Raw genomic sequence first — 15,778 nt, forward strand, 5'->3', positions numbered from 1 at the left:
TGTAGAAAGAAGTAAGCTTCTGACATTGTCCTTGAATGGCTGAGCTGTAATCTTTAGGTTTTGTTCTCACTCTCACTCTCACTCTCACTCTCTCACTCTCACGCACTCTCTCTCGCGCGATCTCTCTCTCGCGCGATCTCTCTCTCGCGCGATCTCTCTCTCGCGCGATCTCTCTCCTCGCTCTCTCTCTCTCTCGCGCGCTCTCGCTCTCTCTCTCTCTCGCGCGCTCTCGCTCTCTCTCTCTCTCGCGCGCTCTCGCTCTCTCTCTCTCTCGCGCGCTCTCGCTCTCTCTCTCTCTCGCGCGCTCTCGCTCTCTCTCTCTCTCGCGCGCTCTCGCTCTCTCTCTCTCTCGCGCGCTCTCGCTCTCTCTCTCTCTCGCGCGCTCTCGCTCTCTCTCTCTCTCGCGCGCTCTCGCTCTCTCTCTCTCTCGCGCGCTCTCGCTCTCTCTCTCTCTCGCGCGCTCTCGCTCTCTCTCTCTCTCGCGCGCTCTCGCTCTCTCTCTCTCTCGCGCGCTCTCGCTCTCTCTCTCTCTCGCGCGCTCTCGCTCTCTCTCTCTCTCGCGCGCTCTCGCTCTCTCTCTCTCTCGCGCGCTCTCGCTCTCTCTCTCTCTCGCGCGCTCTCGCTCTCTCTCTCTCTCGCGCGCTCTCGCTCTCTCTCTCTCTCGCGCGCTCTCGCTCTCTCTCTCTCTCGCGCGCTCTCGCTCTCTCTCTCTCTCGCGCGCTCTCGCTCTCTCTCTCTCTCGCGCGCTCTCGCTCTCTCTCTCTCTCGCGCGCTCTCGCTCTCTCTCTCTCTCGCGCGCTCTCGCTCTCTCTCTCTCTCGCGCGCTCTCGCTCTCTCTCTCTCTCGCGCGCTCTCGCTCTCTCTCTCTCTCGCGCGCTCTCGCTCTCTCTCTCTCTCGCGCGCTCTCGCTCTCTCTCTCTCTCGCGCGCTCTCGCTCTCTCTCTCTCTCGCGCGCTCTCGCTCTCTCTCTCTCTCGCGCGCTCTCGCTCTCTCTCTCTCTCGCGCGCTCTCGCTCTCTCTCTCTCTCGCGCGCTCTCGCTCTCTCTCTCTCTCGCGCGCTCTCGCTCTCTCTCTCTCTCGCGCGCTCTCGCTCTCTCTCTCTCTCGCGCGCTCTCGCTCTCTCTCTCTCTCGCGCGCTCTCGCTCTCTCTCTCTCTCGCGCGCTCTCGCTCTCTCTCTCTCTCGCGCGCTCTCGCTCTCTCTCTCTCTCGCGCGCTCTCGCTCTCTCTCTCTCTCGCGCGCTCTCGCTCTCTCTCTCTCTCGCGCGCTCTCGCTCTCTCTCTCTCTCGCGCGCTCTCGCTCTCTCTCTCTCTCGCGCGCTCTCGCTCTCTCTCTCTCTCGCGCGCTCTCGCTCTCTCTCTCTCTCGCGCGCTCTCGCTCTCTCTCTCTCTCGCGCGCTCTCGCTCTCTCTCTCTCTCGCGCGCTCTCGCTCTCTCTCTCTCTCGCGCGCTCTCGCTCTCTCTCTCTCTCGCGCGCTCTCGCTCTCTCTCTCTCTCGCGCGCTCTCGCTCTCTCTCTCTCTCGCGCGCTCTCGCTCTCTCTCTCTCTCGCGCGCTCTCGCTCTCTCTCTCTCTCGCGCGCTCTCGCTCTCTCTCTCTCTCGCGCGCTCTCGCTCTCTCTCTCTCTCGCGCGCTCTCGCTCTCTCTCTCTCTCGCGCGCTCTCGCTCTCTCTCTCTCTCGCGCGCTCTCGCTCTCTCTCTCTCTCGCGCGCTCTCGCTCTCTCTCTCTCTCGCGCGCTCTCGCTCTCTCTCTCTCTCGCGCGCTCTCGCTCTCTCTCTCTCTCGCGCGCTCTCGCTCTCTCTCTCTCTCGCGCGCTCTCGCTCTCTCTCTCTCTCGCGCGCTCTCGCTCTCTCTCTCTCTCGCGCGCTCTCGCTCTCTCTCTCTCTCGCGCGCTCTCGCTCTCTCTCTCTCTCGCGCGCTCTCGCTCTCTCTCTCTCTCGCGCGCTCTCGCTCTCTCTCTCTCTCGCGCGCTCTCGCTCTCTCTCTCTCTCGCGCGCTCTCGCTCTCTCTCTCTCTCGCGCGCTCTCGCTCTCTCTCTCTCTCGCGCGCTCTCGCTCTCTCTCTCTCTCGCGCGCTCTCGCTCTCTCTCTCTCTCGCGCGCTCTCGCTCTCTCTCTCTCTCGCGCGCTCTCGCTCTCTCTCTCTCTCGCGCGCTCTCGCTCTCTCTCTCTCTCGCGCGCTCTCGCTCTCTCTCTCTCTCGCGCGCTCTCGCTCTCTCTCTCTCTCGCGCGCTCTCGCTCTCTCTCTCTCTCGCGCGCTCTCGCTCTCTCTCTCTCTCGCGCGCTCTCGCTCTCTCTCTCTCTCGCGCGCTCTCGCTCTCTCTCTCTCTCGCGCGCTCTCGCTCTCTCTCTCTCTCGCGCGCTCTCGCTCTCTCTCTCTCTCGCGCGCTCTCGCTCTCTCTCTCTCTCGCGCGCTCTCGCTCTCTCTCTCTCTCGCGCGCTCTCGCTCTCTCTCTCTCTCGCGCGCTCTCGCTCTCTCTCTCTCTCGCGCGCTCTCGCTCTCTCTCTCTCTCGCGCGCTCTCGCTCTCTCTCTCTCTCGCGCGCTCTCGCTCTCTCTCTCTCTCGCGCGCTCTCGCTCTCTCTCTCTCTCGCGCGCTCTCGCTCTCTCTCTCTCTCGCGCGCTCTCGCTCTCTCTCTCTCTCGCGCGCTCTCGCTCTCTCTCTCTCTCGCGCGCTCTCGCTCTCTCTCTCTCTCGCGCGCTCTCGCTCTCTCTCTCTCTCGCGCGCTCTCGCTCTCTCTCTCTCTCGCGCGCTCTCGCTCTCTCTCTCTCTCGCGCGCTCTCGCTCTCTCTCTCTCTCGCGCGCTCTCGCTCTCTCTCTCTCTCGCGCGCTCTCGCTCTCTCTCTCTCTCGCGCGCTCTCGCTCTCTCTCTCTCTCGCGCGCTCTCGCTCTCTCTCTCTCTCGCGCGCTCTCGCTCTCTCTCTCTCTCGCGCGCTCTCGCTCTCTCTCTCTCTCGCGCGCTCTCGCTCTCTCTCTCTCTCGCGCGCTCTCGCTCTCTCTCTCTCTCGCGCGCTCTCGCTCTCTCTCTCTCTCGCGCGCTCTCGCTCTCTCTCTCTCTCGCGCGCTCTCGCTCTCTCTCTCTCTCGCGCGCTCTCGCTCTCTCTCTCTCTCGCGCGCTCTCGCTCTCTCTCTCTCTCGCGCGCTCTCGCTCTCTCTCTCTCTCGCGCGCTCTCGCTCTCTCTCTCTCTCGCGCGCTCTCGCTCTCTCTCTCTCTCGCGCGCTCTCGCTCTCTCTCTCTCTCGCGCGCTCTCGCTCTCTCTCTCTCTCGCGCGCTCTCGCTCTCTCTCTCTCTCGCGCGCTCTCGCTCTCTCTCTCTCTCGCGCGCTCTCGCTCTCTCTCTCTCTCGCGCGCTCTCGCTCTCTCTCTCTCTCGCGCGCTCTCGCTCTCTCTCTCTCTCGCGCGCTCTCGCTCTCTCTCTCTCTCGCGCGCTCTCGCTCTCTCTCTCTCTCGCGCGCTCTCGCTCTCTCTCTCTCTCGCGCGCTCTCGCTCTCTCTCTCTCTCGCGCGCTCTCGCTCTCTCTCTCTCTCGCGCGCTCTCGCTCTCTCTCTCTCTCGCGCGCTCTCGCTCTCTCTCTCTCTCGCGCGCTCTCGCTCTCTCTCTCTCTCGCGCGCTCTCGCTCTCTCTCTCTCTCGCGCGCTCTCGCTCTCTCTCTCTCTCGCGCGCTCTCGCTCTCTCTCTCTCTCGCGCGCTCTCGCTCTCTCTCTCTCTCGCGCGCTCTCGCTCTCTCTCTCTCTCGCGCGCTCTCGCTCTCTCTCTCTCTCGCGCGCTCTCGCTCTCTCTCTCTCTCGCGCGCTCTCGCTCTCTCTCTCTCTCGCGCGCTCTCGCTCTCTCTCTCTCTCGCGCGCTCTCGCTCTCTCTCTCTCTCGCGCGCTCTCGCTCTCTCTCTCTCTCGCGCGCTCTCGCTCTCTCTCTCTCTCGCGCGCTCTCGCTCTCTCTCTCTCTCGCGCGCTCTCGCTCTCTCTCTCTCTCGCGCGCTCTCGCTCTCTCTCTCTCTCGCGCGCTCTCGCTCTCTCTCTCTCTCGCGCGCTCTCGCTCTCTCTCTCTCTCGCGCGCTCTCGCTCTCTCTCTCTCTCGCGCGCTCTCGCTCTCTCTCTCTCTCGCGCGCTCTCGCTCTCTCTCTCTCTCGCGCGCTCTCGCTCTCTCTCTCTCTCGCGCGCTCTCGCTCTCTCTCTCTCTCGCGCGCTCTCGCTCTCTCTCTCTCTCGCGCGCTCTCGCTCTCTCTCTCTCTCGCGCGCTCTCGCTCTCTCTCTCTCTCGCGCGCTCTCGCTCTCTCTCTCTCTCGCGCGCTCTCGCTCTCTCTCTCTCTCGCGCGCTCTCGCTCTCTCTCTCTCTCGCGCGCTCTCGCTCTCTCTCTCTCTCGCGCGCTCTCGCTCTCTCTCTCTCTCGCGCGCTCTCGCTCTCTCTCTCTCTCGCGCGCTCTCGCTCTCTCTCTCTCTCGCGCGCTCTCGCTCTCTCTCTCTCTCGCGCGCTCTCGCTCTCTCTCTCTCTCGCGCGCTCTCGCTCTCTCTCTCTCTCGCGCGCTCTCGCTCTCTCTCTCTCTCGCGCGCTCTCGCTCTCTCTCTCTCTCGCGCGCTCTCGCTCTCTCTCTCTCTCGCGCGCTCTCGCTCTCTCTCTCTCTCGCGCGCTCTCGCTCTCTCTCTCTCTCGCGCGCTCTCGCTCTCTCTCTCTCTCGCGCGCTCTCGCTCTCTCTCTCTCTCGCGCGCTCTCGCTCTCTCTCTCTCTCGCGCGCTCTCGCTCTCTCTCTCTCTCGCGCGCTCTCGCTCTCTCTCTCTCTCGCGCGCTCTCGCTCTCTCTCTCTCTCGCGCGCTCTCGCTCTCTCTCTCTCTCGCGCGCTCTCGCTCTCTCTCTCTCTCGCGCGCTCTCGCTCTCTCTCTCTCTCGCGCGCTCTCGCTCTCTCTCTCTCTCGCGCGCTCTCGCTCTCTCTCTCTCTCGCGCGCTCTCGCTCTCTCTCTCTCTCGCGCGCTCTCGCTCTCTCTCTCTCTCGCGCGCTCTCGCTCTCTCTCTCTCTCGCGCGCTCTCGCTCTCTCTCTCTCTCGCGCGCTCTCGCTCTCTCTCTCTCTCGCGCGCTCTCGCTCTCTCTCTCTCTCGCGCGCTCTCGCTCTCTCTCTCTCTCGCGCGCTCTCGCTCTCTCTCTCTCTCGCGCGCTCTCGCTCTCTCTCTCTCTCGCGCGCTCTCGCTCTCTCTCTCTCTCGCGCGCTCTCGCTCTCTCTCTCTCTCGCGCGCTCTCGCTCTCTCTCTCTCTCGCGCGCTCTCGCTCTCTCTCTCTCTCGCGCGCTCTCGCTCTCTCTCTCTCTCGCGCGCTCTCGCTCTCTCTCTCTCTCGCGCGCTCTCGCTCTCTCTCTCTCTCGCGCGCTCTCGCTCTCTCTCTCTCTCGCGCGCTCTCGCTCTCTCTCTCTCTCGCGCGCTCTCGCTCTCTCTCTCTCTCGCGCGCTCTCGCTCTCTCTCTCTCTCGCGCGCTCTCGCTCTCTCTCTCTCTCGCGCGCTCTCGCTCTCTCTCTCTCTCGCGCGCTCTCGCTCTCTCTCTCTCTCGCGCGCTCTCGCTCTCTCTCTCTCTCGCGCGCTCTCGCTCTCTCTCTCTCTCGCGCGCTCTCGCTCTCTCTCTCTCTCGCGCGCTCTCGCTCTCTCTCTCTCTCGCGCGCTCTCGCTCTCTCTCTCTCTCGCGCGCTCTCGCTCTCTCTCTCTCTCGCGCGCTCTCGCTCTCTCTCTCTCTCGCGCGCTCTCGCTCTCTCTCTCTCTCGCGCGCTCTCGCTCTCTCTCTCTCTCGCGCGCTCTCGCTCTCTCTCTCTCTCGCGCGCTCTCGCTCTCTCTCTCTCTCGCGCGCTCTCGCTCTCTCTCTCTCTCGCGCGCTCTCGCTCTCTCTCTCTCTCGCGCGCTCTCGCTCTCTCTCTCTCTCGCGCGCTCTCGCTCTCTCTCTCTCTCGCGCGCTCTCGCTCTCTCTCTCTCTCGCGCGCTCTCGCTCTCTCTCTCTCTCGCGCGCTCTCGCTCTCTCTCTCTCTCGCGCGCTCTCGCTCTCTCTCTCTCTCGCGCGCTCTCGCTCTCTCTCTCTCTCGCGCGCTCTCGCTCTCTCTCTCTCTCGCGCGCTCTCGCTCTCTCTCTCTCTCGCGCGCTCTCGCTCTCTCTCTCTCTCGCGCGCTCTCGCTCTCTCTCTCTCTCGCGCGCTCTCGCTCTCTCTCTCTCTCGCGCGCTCTCGCTCTCTCTCTCTCTCGCGCGCTCTCGCTCTCTCTCTCTCTCGCGCGCTCTCGCTCTCTCTCTCTCTCGCGCGCTCTCGCTCTCTCTCTCTCTCGCGCGCTCTCGCTCTCTCTCTCTCTCGCGCGCTCTCGCTCTCTCTCTCTCTCGCGCGCTCTCGCTCTCTCTCTCTCTCGCGCGCTCTCGCTCTCTCTCTCTCTCGCGCGCTCTCGCTCTCTCTCTCTCTCGCGCGCTCTCGCTCTCTCTCTCTCTCGCGCGCTCTCGCTCTCTCTCTCTCTCGCGCGCTCTCGCTCTCTCTCTCTCTCGCGCGCTCTCGCTCTCTCTCTCTCTCGCGCGCTCTCGCTCTCTCTCTCTCTCGCGCGCTCTCGCTCTCTCTCTCTCTCGCGCGCTCTCGCTCTCTCTCTCTCTCGCGCGCTCTCGCTCTCTCTCTCTCTCGCGCGCTCTCGCTCTCTCTCTCTCTCGCGCGCTCTCGCTCTCTCTCTCTCTCGCGCGCTCTCGCTCTCTCTCTCTCTCGCGCGCTCTCGCTCTCTCTCTCTCTCGCGCGCTCTCGCTCTCTCTCTCTCTCGCGCGCTCTCGCTCTCTCTCTCTCTCGCGCGCTCTCGCTCTCTCTCTCTCTCGCGCGCTCTCGCTCTCTCTCTCTCTCGCGCGCTCTCGCTCTCTCTCTCTCTCGCGCGCTCTCGCTCTCTCTCTCTCTCGCGCGCTCTCGCTCTCTCTCTCTCTCGCGCGCTCTCGCTCTCTCTCTCTCTCGCGCGCTCTCGCTCTCTCTCTCACTCTCACTCTCTAATGGGCAACCCAAAACAGAAGTTTATCTCAATCTACAGTATGACATCTTTGAATCATCCTGAGCGCATTAATTGTATGACACACTAATCTTCTGTGTTCAAGGGAATACAACTTGCCCTCATAATTTAAACCTTTTAAATGCAGAATAATTTTGAGCCTACAGTGTACCCCCTCAAAGGCTAAGTAGCATTCCTGAGGTAAGATACCCAGGACATTCTTCAAAATAGCTCTTTCCAGAGCTTTGTATAAGCAATGTAATTTGTTCCCTCATTTCCCATTCTTCCATCATTGGTATTTTTAATTGTTGATCTCCAGAAGTCTTTTAACCACATTGAGTGGCCATTACTAAATAAGATATTGTACAATTGTTGTATCTGCATGTCAAACTAATAATTGTGTATATTGTACACATTCCAAGGATAAATCCAAGAGCTCTGTTTACATGTTAAGTAACCAGTGATCATCTGTACTTGTTAAAAGCTTTTGAAAGGTGTTAAATGTTTAGACGTTGTTAGATGATACTATTTTCAAGGTTACCAAGGCTGTGCACTTGCTGTTTATTGCAGGACTAAGTGGACCTTAAATATCCTGAAACTCGATGTATTCTGAGAATATCCCCATGCCTGAACGTAACTTAAATCATTCCTAACGTGGTTTGTTTATTAATGTACCAAAGTTTGAAGGCCCCAATCTCCTTATTTGGAACTTATGGTTCACATTCCTGTATCCTATTTAGTACTGTGATCATCAGCATTGAGCTGCTCGCTTTGGAAGACACTGGTTGCTTTATTAGAGAGCTTGGTAGATATAGTAATGTTGCTCAAGAAAATATGCACCAGTCCTTGTGCCACAGAGAAATGAAATGTGGGTTTGTGGCTATAATTCTACCTGGGAATTCCCTAATCACTTCAGAGTCACTGACATCAACGTTAAACTTGCACGTTAACTACAGTATCGTGAGGAGGTTTGCAGAGGAGAAGCAGATCCTGAGCAACCAAAAAGAGTAGGAAAGGGACTAAGACTTTATTTGAAAAGAGTTTCAAAAGTAGGAGTGAAATCCTAACAAAAGAGACAATTCCAACGCAGTACTGAAAGCAATAACTGCTGGAGATCACAGCGGGTCAGGCCGGCGAGGATTTTCATTCCGTGTTGGAGAAAAAGGGGCTACTGGAGGTATGAGAGGAAAATAGGCAAGGAAACGTAATGCTAATGTGGATGTTTGAGTCTTGCAAATGTTGGTGTCTGTGTAGGATATAATAGTCCTGGTGGTCTGCATTTTTACCTTGCCCTATGCTTGCAGAATGGTGCCCTTCAAGCTATCTATAACCAATTGTCTGTCTCTTGAATGAAGAAAGTTGCCTATTGTCCTTTATGAACTATGGCTAATTACTTTAGGATGAAACATTAAAAGTTTGGAAGAGCATGAAAAACGTGTTAGGAAAAGACTGTGCAAATTTAGTTTAAATAAGGACTGCGTTGTTGTACCATTAGCTGTAGTTCAGATCATCATTGTGGAAAAAAGTTCTTTGTCATAGTCAAAGTAAACACCATTAGAAATAGGAGCAGGCCATTCAGCCCCTTGAGCTTACTCTGGTATTGATAAGACATTGACTATTCCAACATCCCTCACATTCACTTTCCTGTCCTTTCCCCATAATCCTTGATTTTCCCCAACTGATCAAGTATCTATCTACCTCAACATTAAATATACACAACATTTCTGCGCCCTTATCTCCTCTCTCTTTTACCCCCCCCCCCCTCCCCGCCCTCCAACAGTTTTCTGTGACAAGGACTTCCAAAGACACGCAACCCTCTGACAAGTTTGTGGATGACACTAAAATAGGCGGTTTCATGGGCAGCGAGGAAGGTGTCAGAAATTGCAGCAGGATCTTGATCAGCTGGGGAAGTGAGCTGAGCAATGGCAAATGGAGTTTAATACAGATAAGTGTGAGGTCTTGCATTTTGGAAAGTCAAATCAAGGTAGGAGTTACATGGTGAATGGTCAGGTCTTAAGGAGTGTAGTGGAGTTGGATCTTGGAGTTCAGGTGCATGGTTCTCTGAAAGTGGAGTCACAAGTTGGCAGGGCAGTGAAGAAGGGTTTTGGCACACTGACCATCATCAATCAGGGCACTGAGTATAGAAATTGGGACGTTATGTTGCAGTTATACAGGACATTGGTGAAGTCACACTTGGAGTATTGGATTCAGTTTTGGTCACCTTGTTATAGGTCTCTTCTCATTGTCATTCGTTTGTCCTGTGTGCTTGAAGTTTGATTGTTAACCCTTTCCATACACTATGTCCTATTTGTGGTTGTGCTGAAGATTTTAATAACCTCTCCTAAGTTCTGCACTCTTATTCCCCCTCCTTTACTTTGGGTTTTGTAATTTTCCCTGTAACTGAACACACGCACACAGACATACACACAGCTCTCCACCCCCCCAAACCATTTAGTTTAAATCCCAATGATTGGGCAGTTAGAAAGATGTGCAGTAGGTGAATTTGCCATTCCCATAGTGTTCAGGGATGCGTAGGGTAGGTGCAACCCTGATGAAGGGCTTATACCTGAAACCTTGATTCTCCTGCTCCTCCGATGCTGCCTGACCAGCTGTGCTTTTTCAATGCCACATTCTCAACTCTGATCTCCAGCACCTGCATTCCTCAGTTTCTCCTAGGTGCATTAGTCAGGGGTAAATGCAGAGTAATAGGGTAGGGGAATGGGTCAGGGTGGGTTACTTTTCAGAGGGTTGGTGTGGACGTATTGGGCCAATTGGCCTGGTTCCACACTGTCGGAATTCTGAGTCTGTGAAAAAGAGTAACTTTGTCCTTGTCATCAGGAAATGTTGTTCTTGAAAAGTTTTCCAAGTGTACTTGATGTAGTGCTAATCTGATCAAGCCGAAGGAAGCTGCTTATGCCAAAGCTTGAAGACAGTGAATAAACACATTGTAATCCAAGGAATGAACATCCCACAACATTAGCAGTGGCCTTCCTTTCCTCAACTACTCAAGTGGTTATTGAAATCAGTGTGGATGTTGACAAAGATGGTAACTAGCTGGTTTTTGGGTGTTGGCTGAATTAACTTAGATTGAAAGCATCATGACCTTTCCCATCCAGATTCTTGCTGTGACTAAAGCAATCTTGTGTAAACAGTGTGGTATTAATAGCACAGCATGCATGGCGTAGCTTAAAGACCTGTTTATAAATTATATGTTGAAGGAGACGGTTAAACCACACATGCCTATCATAACCTGTTATTTTAAAAAAATCCTTTTAGAATGACATGAGGTATTGAATTGCTACACTGACTGACTGTCACCTAGTCCATTTATTTCCTCACTGGTTGTGGCCTGCAACCACAGTCTTAGAAATGTGCATGACAGACCGAGGCAACTGTCAGGTGTTTGTAACTCTTTACACAATGGATACCACACTCCTTCATGCCATGGTAACCAACTGCCAACAGGAGGTTACCACTTTTCACTAAGATGAGTGCAAAAAATATTCTGAGATCAATAGTTAAAAACCTCTATTTTAATAAAGGTCTTCAAGGTACTGATATAACTTTGCCTCTTAGTTTATATTGATTTGTGGTCTTTTATCTGGTAAAAGATACATTCATCAGATTCCTAACTATTTTAACATTCACTCCAGCTGCATACGGAGCCCACTTAGGCCAGTTTATCAAGTCTAGCCCCTCTATTTCTTGTTCTACTGCAATACTAGATCATATAGTTACCAGAGTTAGAATTCAATATTAAGGAGATTCAACTCATTCAAAACCTTAGGCAAAACATCCTATATTTTGCTTGCATGAATTTGTGTTATTTGAGTCCTGTGTGAGGGAAGAAGAATTAACTTGGCTACAAGTGAATGAGGAGTGTCCTCATCCTGAGAGTGCAAGTGAATAGAGTGTATCCATCATGAGAGTATGAGGAAAAATAAATGTTTTGTAATATTACAGTGCTTTCTTCCTGTGGTTGTTGGGCATTGATAGCTTGAGAGTTTAATTTGCCACCTGAGGGCACCCAGTAAGTAAAATGCCTACACCAGAAAACTACACTGCTGCTTTCTATCTCAACGGATGGTTCTTGATCTTGGCGTTTTCCAGTATTTTCCATTTTACATTTGGGTTTCCAACCTGTGTTTTGTTTTTAGTCATGTAAAAGTAATCATATGCTTTAAACATGCAGATATTCAATCATTTATAATCATATTCTGAAAGAATTAGATTGGGCAAGTGAATTCCAATGCTGTCTGTATTACTACAGCCATTTACAAATTGAGAAATTACCTCCAAGTTGGTGACCTTTAATTGAAGGAGGATGTTGTGACTAGGTAATAAATTTTAACATTTGGACAATTCACAAATGTGTGATAATATAATAGATTGTTAATAATGGGGTATTTATACAAGTGAATTTAGCTTGTTTAAATGCTCATGTTATTTCTTTCTAATTTAGCTTGTTCAAATGTTGATGTTTCTATCTAGGTGTTGTGTTGGTATGTTTTGAAGGAGGGCGCGATGGTTACATTAACCTAGTGGCATACCCATACGTGGAAAGTGAAAATTTAGAGCAAGATGAAGTTCCAGAGCGGGAGCAACCTCGCAGGAAGCATTCACGGAGAAGCCTTTATCGTTCAACAAGTGGCAGCGAGAACCTGATCCAGAAGGATGATTCTGACATAGCAGAGAGGTAGGCGGAAGGTTTCAGTTGTGGGTATACATAGTCAGAGTGAATAGTATTCAATAACCCTGTGAGGGGGAACAGTTCTAATAATGGTTTCCTAGATGGAAATATTTGGGAATCTTGCAATCCAATCTGTAACCTCTTCCAGTTCCACAAGCCATTGGGAACACTATATTCATCAAATTCTGGCCATTCATGCATTTCTGATTTATTTTATTTCAGCAACAGTGCCTGTGCCTTTAGCAGCCTTGGCCCCAAGAAATGGAATTTGCTTTCGCTACCTCTCTGCCGCTGTCTTCTTTTTGTAACACCCTTTAAAACCAGCAGTTTGACCAGCATTGCAACACTTCTGCAAGAATATCCTTGCTTCACTGGATGTCAGATTTCATTTGATAATGCTCCTGTGAAGCAATTTGGGGATTTTACTACTTTTAACACAGTATATGACTGCACGTTGTTGTTGTTGTAGTCTTGTTATGTACCCTCGAATGTTGGTTGAATCTGTGTTAACGACTTTAACATCTTCACTTCATTGGGCAAATTGTGATGGAGTCAACAGCAGCAAGTAATACCACCATAGACCATAGAGCTGCTTCTCTCATTAGAGCAGTGGTGGTGTAACCTGAGGGTAACCATACCTCAGGTGAGGGGTGAGGTTGAGAAGGAGAGCCTTTGTGGTAACTTCATTCAGTGCGGGAATTGAACCCAAGCTGTTAATGTCTTTCTACATCACAAACTAGTTGTCCAAACAACTGAGCTAACCAACCCCAAAAGAAAATAGGTAGTTTAGGGAGTCCTGAAGGGGTGTAGTAGGATTTTTAGAAGGCAGAGCATCCCCAGGGGAAGAAATTTAAAGGAGACCTACCATGACAGCATCTAGCAAAAGTAGTTCCAAGTAGCGGTGGCAGAATGACAACAGGTGAGGTCTAGGGAAGGAATTTAAAATAAAAAGTAAGGTAATTGAAAGTATTCTCTGGTTTGCAACAGCAGACATAACACACAGAAAAATTAAGTTGTGTAGGCACTGTTACACGCTGACATCCAGATAGAAACGTGAGCAGAGAATCCAGAGAAATCAATAGAAAGCTGTTCAGAATTAAGCATCGAAGGGTAGAATCAACATGGAGTATCAACATTGTCCAGGTTTGGAGGGACAGGAGTTTAGAGTCCAGAAGCTATATGAAGGATGCATTGTTGAAGTAAATGCTGTGGAAAACAAGGTCCAGGAGATGTGCAAAATTGGTCGCATGGCAGTACAAGAGAGTGAAATTGAAGATAACAATATGATGTAGAAGTGGTGAACAACTACACTTCTGCTCGGGACTGTGAATTTATGACCAGGAGTTGAGTTCTGGACAGTGATCAAATAAATCTAAAGAGCAGAAAATCTTTTTCTTGACCCAAGTAACTGATATTGAAATCCTTTGTAGGATCAGTACCATATGCTGAATGTGAAAAAACAGACTGTAGTGATGAGCTATAAACTAAACAAAAAGACACATTAGCTGAGTCTAAGTTATTTCCCAGTGTTGAAGAGTGGGCTTGATACCCAGAGAAGTTACAAACTAAATTTATTTAAAAATTCAGAACTCACTGAGGGGAAGCAAGGAGCAGGAGATGGAAATTAGCTTTAACAGGTAACTTGGTATATCTGAAATGTGCTCACTGTTTGACACTTAGGGTTCTCATGCTTTTGACCTTGTGCATTATCACCGATGAATATAACTCTGGCTTGCTTACTCTCTGTGCTTAAAAACAGAAAGTGGTGCAGGCCTGTCACATCTGTGGCGAGAGAAACAGATTTACGTTCCAAGTCCAATTTACTCTTCTTCAGACTTCTGAGCCCTGAACAATAGTCATATCAGACTCCATATTAACCCTGTTTCTCTTTCGGCAGGTGTTGCTAGACCTGCTAAGTTTCTTCACTTGCTGTTTTTATTTCAGATTTCCAACATTATTTTTACGTTTATTTGGCTGCCTGTGCATGCACCCTTTCCAGCTGCTGGTAGTCCGAGGTGGGGGGTCCTGTTTGACTACTCCTGTCGCCATCCTGGGAGCTAAAACAGATCCTAGCACCCCAGTTCTGCTTGGACACAGCTCAGTATAGACTAAGAATTAAATCCACACCCATCTTCGTCCTTGAGGCTTAATACTAATCAAGCAGAGTTTATTCTTTGTTTTGTATTACGTTTACCAACCTAAATGATTTTGCTTATGCTTTGCACCCTTAAAGCAATTGGAAAAGGTATGTTCTGCTGAAGTCACCTCCATCCTACCTTAAACAAGCATATCTGTGATATTTAAGATGAATTTTAAAAGAACCATTTTGGAAACCTTTTTCTGAAGTATTTTAGGGTCCAGGCAATAGTTTTATGTTAATTAAGGGATAAATTGGGTGAGCCAGTTTATATAAAATATATAATTATGATATAGGAGTATTGTGGCACAGTGGTGGTGTCCCTACCTCTAATCCAGAAGGTCTGCGTTTAAGACCCAGTACACCAGACGTTTGTCACACATTACTTAAGAATGTCTCTGGAAATCAAATGATCAGTGTGATTGCAGTTTGTGGAGTGAGAGCAGAGATAAACCTCTGACTAGAAAAGTTATATTCCTGGGCTCTGATAATCCAGTATTTTAACCTCTGGTATTTAACCTCTGGTGTCTGGAACGTACTTCCTGAGAGTGCAGTAGAAGCAGATTCCCTTCGAGATGATAATGGATAATTCGCTGAAGAGAAGAATATTGCAGGGCTGTGGGCAAAAGATTTGGGAGGGCGGTGAGCTAGGTGATTGTTGCTAAAAGCTGGCACATATGCAATTCCTGAAACTGCAATGAGCATTTGGTGCAAATATACTAGTCAGTGGTTCAGAATGGATTATTCAATAGAATTTTTTTAATCACTTCACAGAACGCTGACTAATTTAACTTTTTATTTTCTATGGAATGCACTACTTAGGTCAACAGTATGATCTCTTCCTTCATAACATAACTGATGATGTTGGTGCTGCTTCCACTTCTTCTCTAATCCTGAAAATGTTATTGACTACAATTCTATTTCTACTTATCTACCACCCTCACATGGTGTCTGATAATTATCAATCGCCTTTCTGGATCTATCCTCTCTCTTCATGTATGGACTTTGTTCGAACTGCACAAAGACCCCACATCACTTGGATGTTTTTTGATGTTTCTCATTCAGTTTCTGTCTCTCTCTCTCAAAGCGTGCAGCATGTTTTAACTTACTAATTTAGAAAACCTGATGATCAGCTATAAGTAACTTTAGCACCAGGTCCTTGTGATTTTGGGCAGATTTTGAGGTAATGAATTGGTAAATACAAGCCTTTCAGTGTAGTTTTAGGTTTGAATCCATTAATTCTACATCCCATCATTATGTAAAACTGCTTGAGTGAACTACTGATCTATCACTATATAACAAGTAAGGTAGTGTGTTGATGGGCAAACAGTCTATCACTAATAAACATTGAATAGGTACAGTACTTTTGGGTACTACTCTGTCACTGTAGCACTGAGAGTACTGGTGGATAATTTAGGATATAGTACTTGTGTGTACAGGCCTGCTACCATAACACTAAGGTGCGGCTCTGATTGATACAAATCTGTAACTGTGAAACATACTGATGGGTACAGCTTTGTTACTATTTAAGACTGTGGGGTGGGTGGACTCCTGTACTGATAGATACAGGTGCATTTACAGTGGTGCTCAGTAATTGTATGTCGAATTACTTGTGCACTGTGTCCAAACTTGTCATTATAACGATGAGAGTGTACTGGTGGATACAAGTCTGTCACTGTACCATGGGGTACAATACCTCTGAATACATGTCTGTCTCTGCATGACAGTAAGGTACCTTAGCTGAAAATGTGTTGCTGGAAAAGTGAAGCAGGTCAGGCAATATCCAAGGTACAGGAGAATCGACGTTTCGGGCATAAGCCCTTCTTCAGGAATGAGGAAAGTGTGTCCAGCAGGCTAAGATAAAAGGTAGGGAGGAGGGACTTAGGGGAGGGGCTTTGAAAATGCGATAGGTGGAGGGAGGTCAAGGTGAGGGTGATAGGCCGGAGTGGGGTGGGGGCGGAGAGGTCAGGAAGAAGATTGCAGGTTAGGA

At 51.1% G+C, this 15,778-nt stretch overlaps 1 protein-coding gene across 2 annotated transcripts in view; it reads left to right on the forward strand.

Moving 5' to 3' along the window:
• The window catches only part of ip6k1 (inositol hexakisphosphate kinase 1), a 77,972-nt gene that overhangs the window by 41,071 nt on the left and 21,123 nt on the right, over positions 1-15,778 (forward strand). For both annotated transcript variants that reach the window (XM_043708458.1, XM_043708457.1), the window contains one exon: positions 11,453-11,657. In XM_043708458.1, coding sequence (XP_043564393.1) covers positions 11,453-11,657 — 205 coding nt within the window. The remainder of the gene's footprint in view (positions 1-11,452; positions 11,658-15,778) is intronic.

This window comes from Chiloscyllium plagiosum, chromosome 18 (assembly GCF_004010195.1).
Source record: "Chiloscyllium plagiosum isolate BGI_BamShark_2017 chromosome 18, ASM401019v2, whole genome shotgun sequence".
NCBI classification, from domain to species: Eukaryota; Metazoa; Chordata; class Chondrichthyes; order Orectolobiformes; family Hemiscylliidae; genus Chiloscyllium; species Chiloscyllium plagiosum.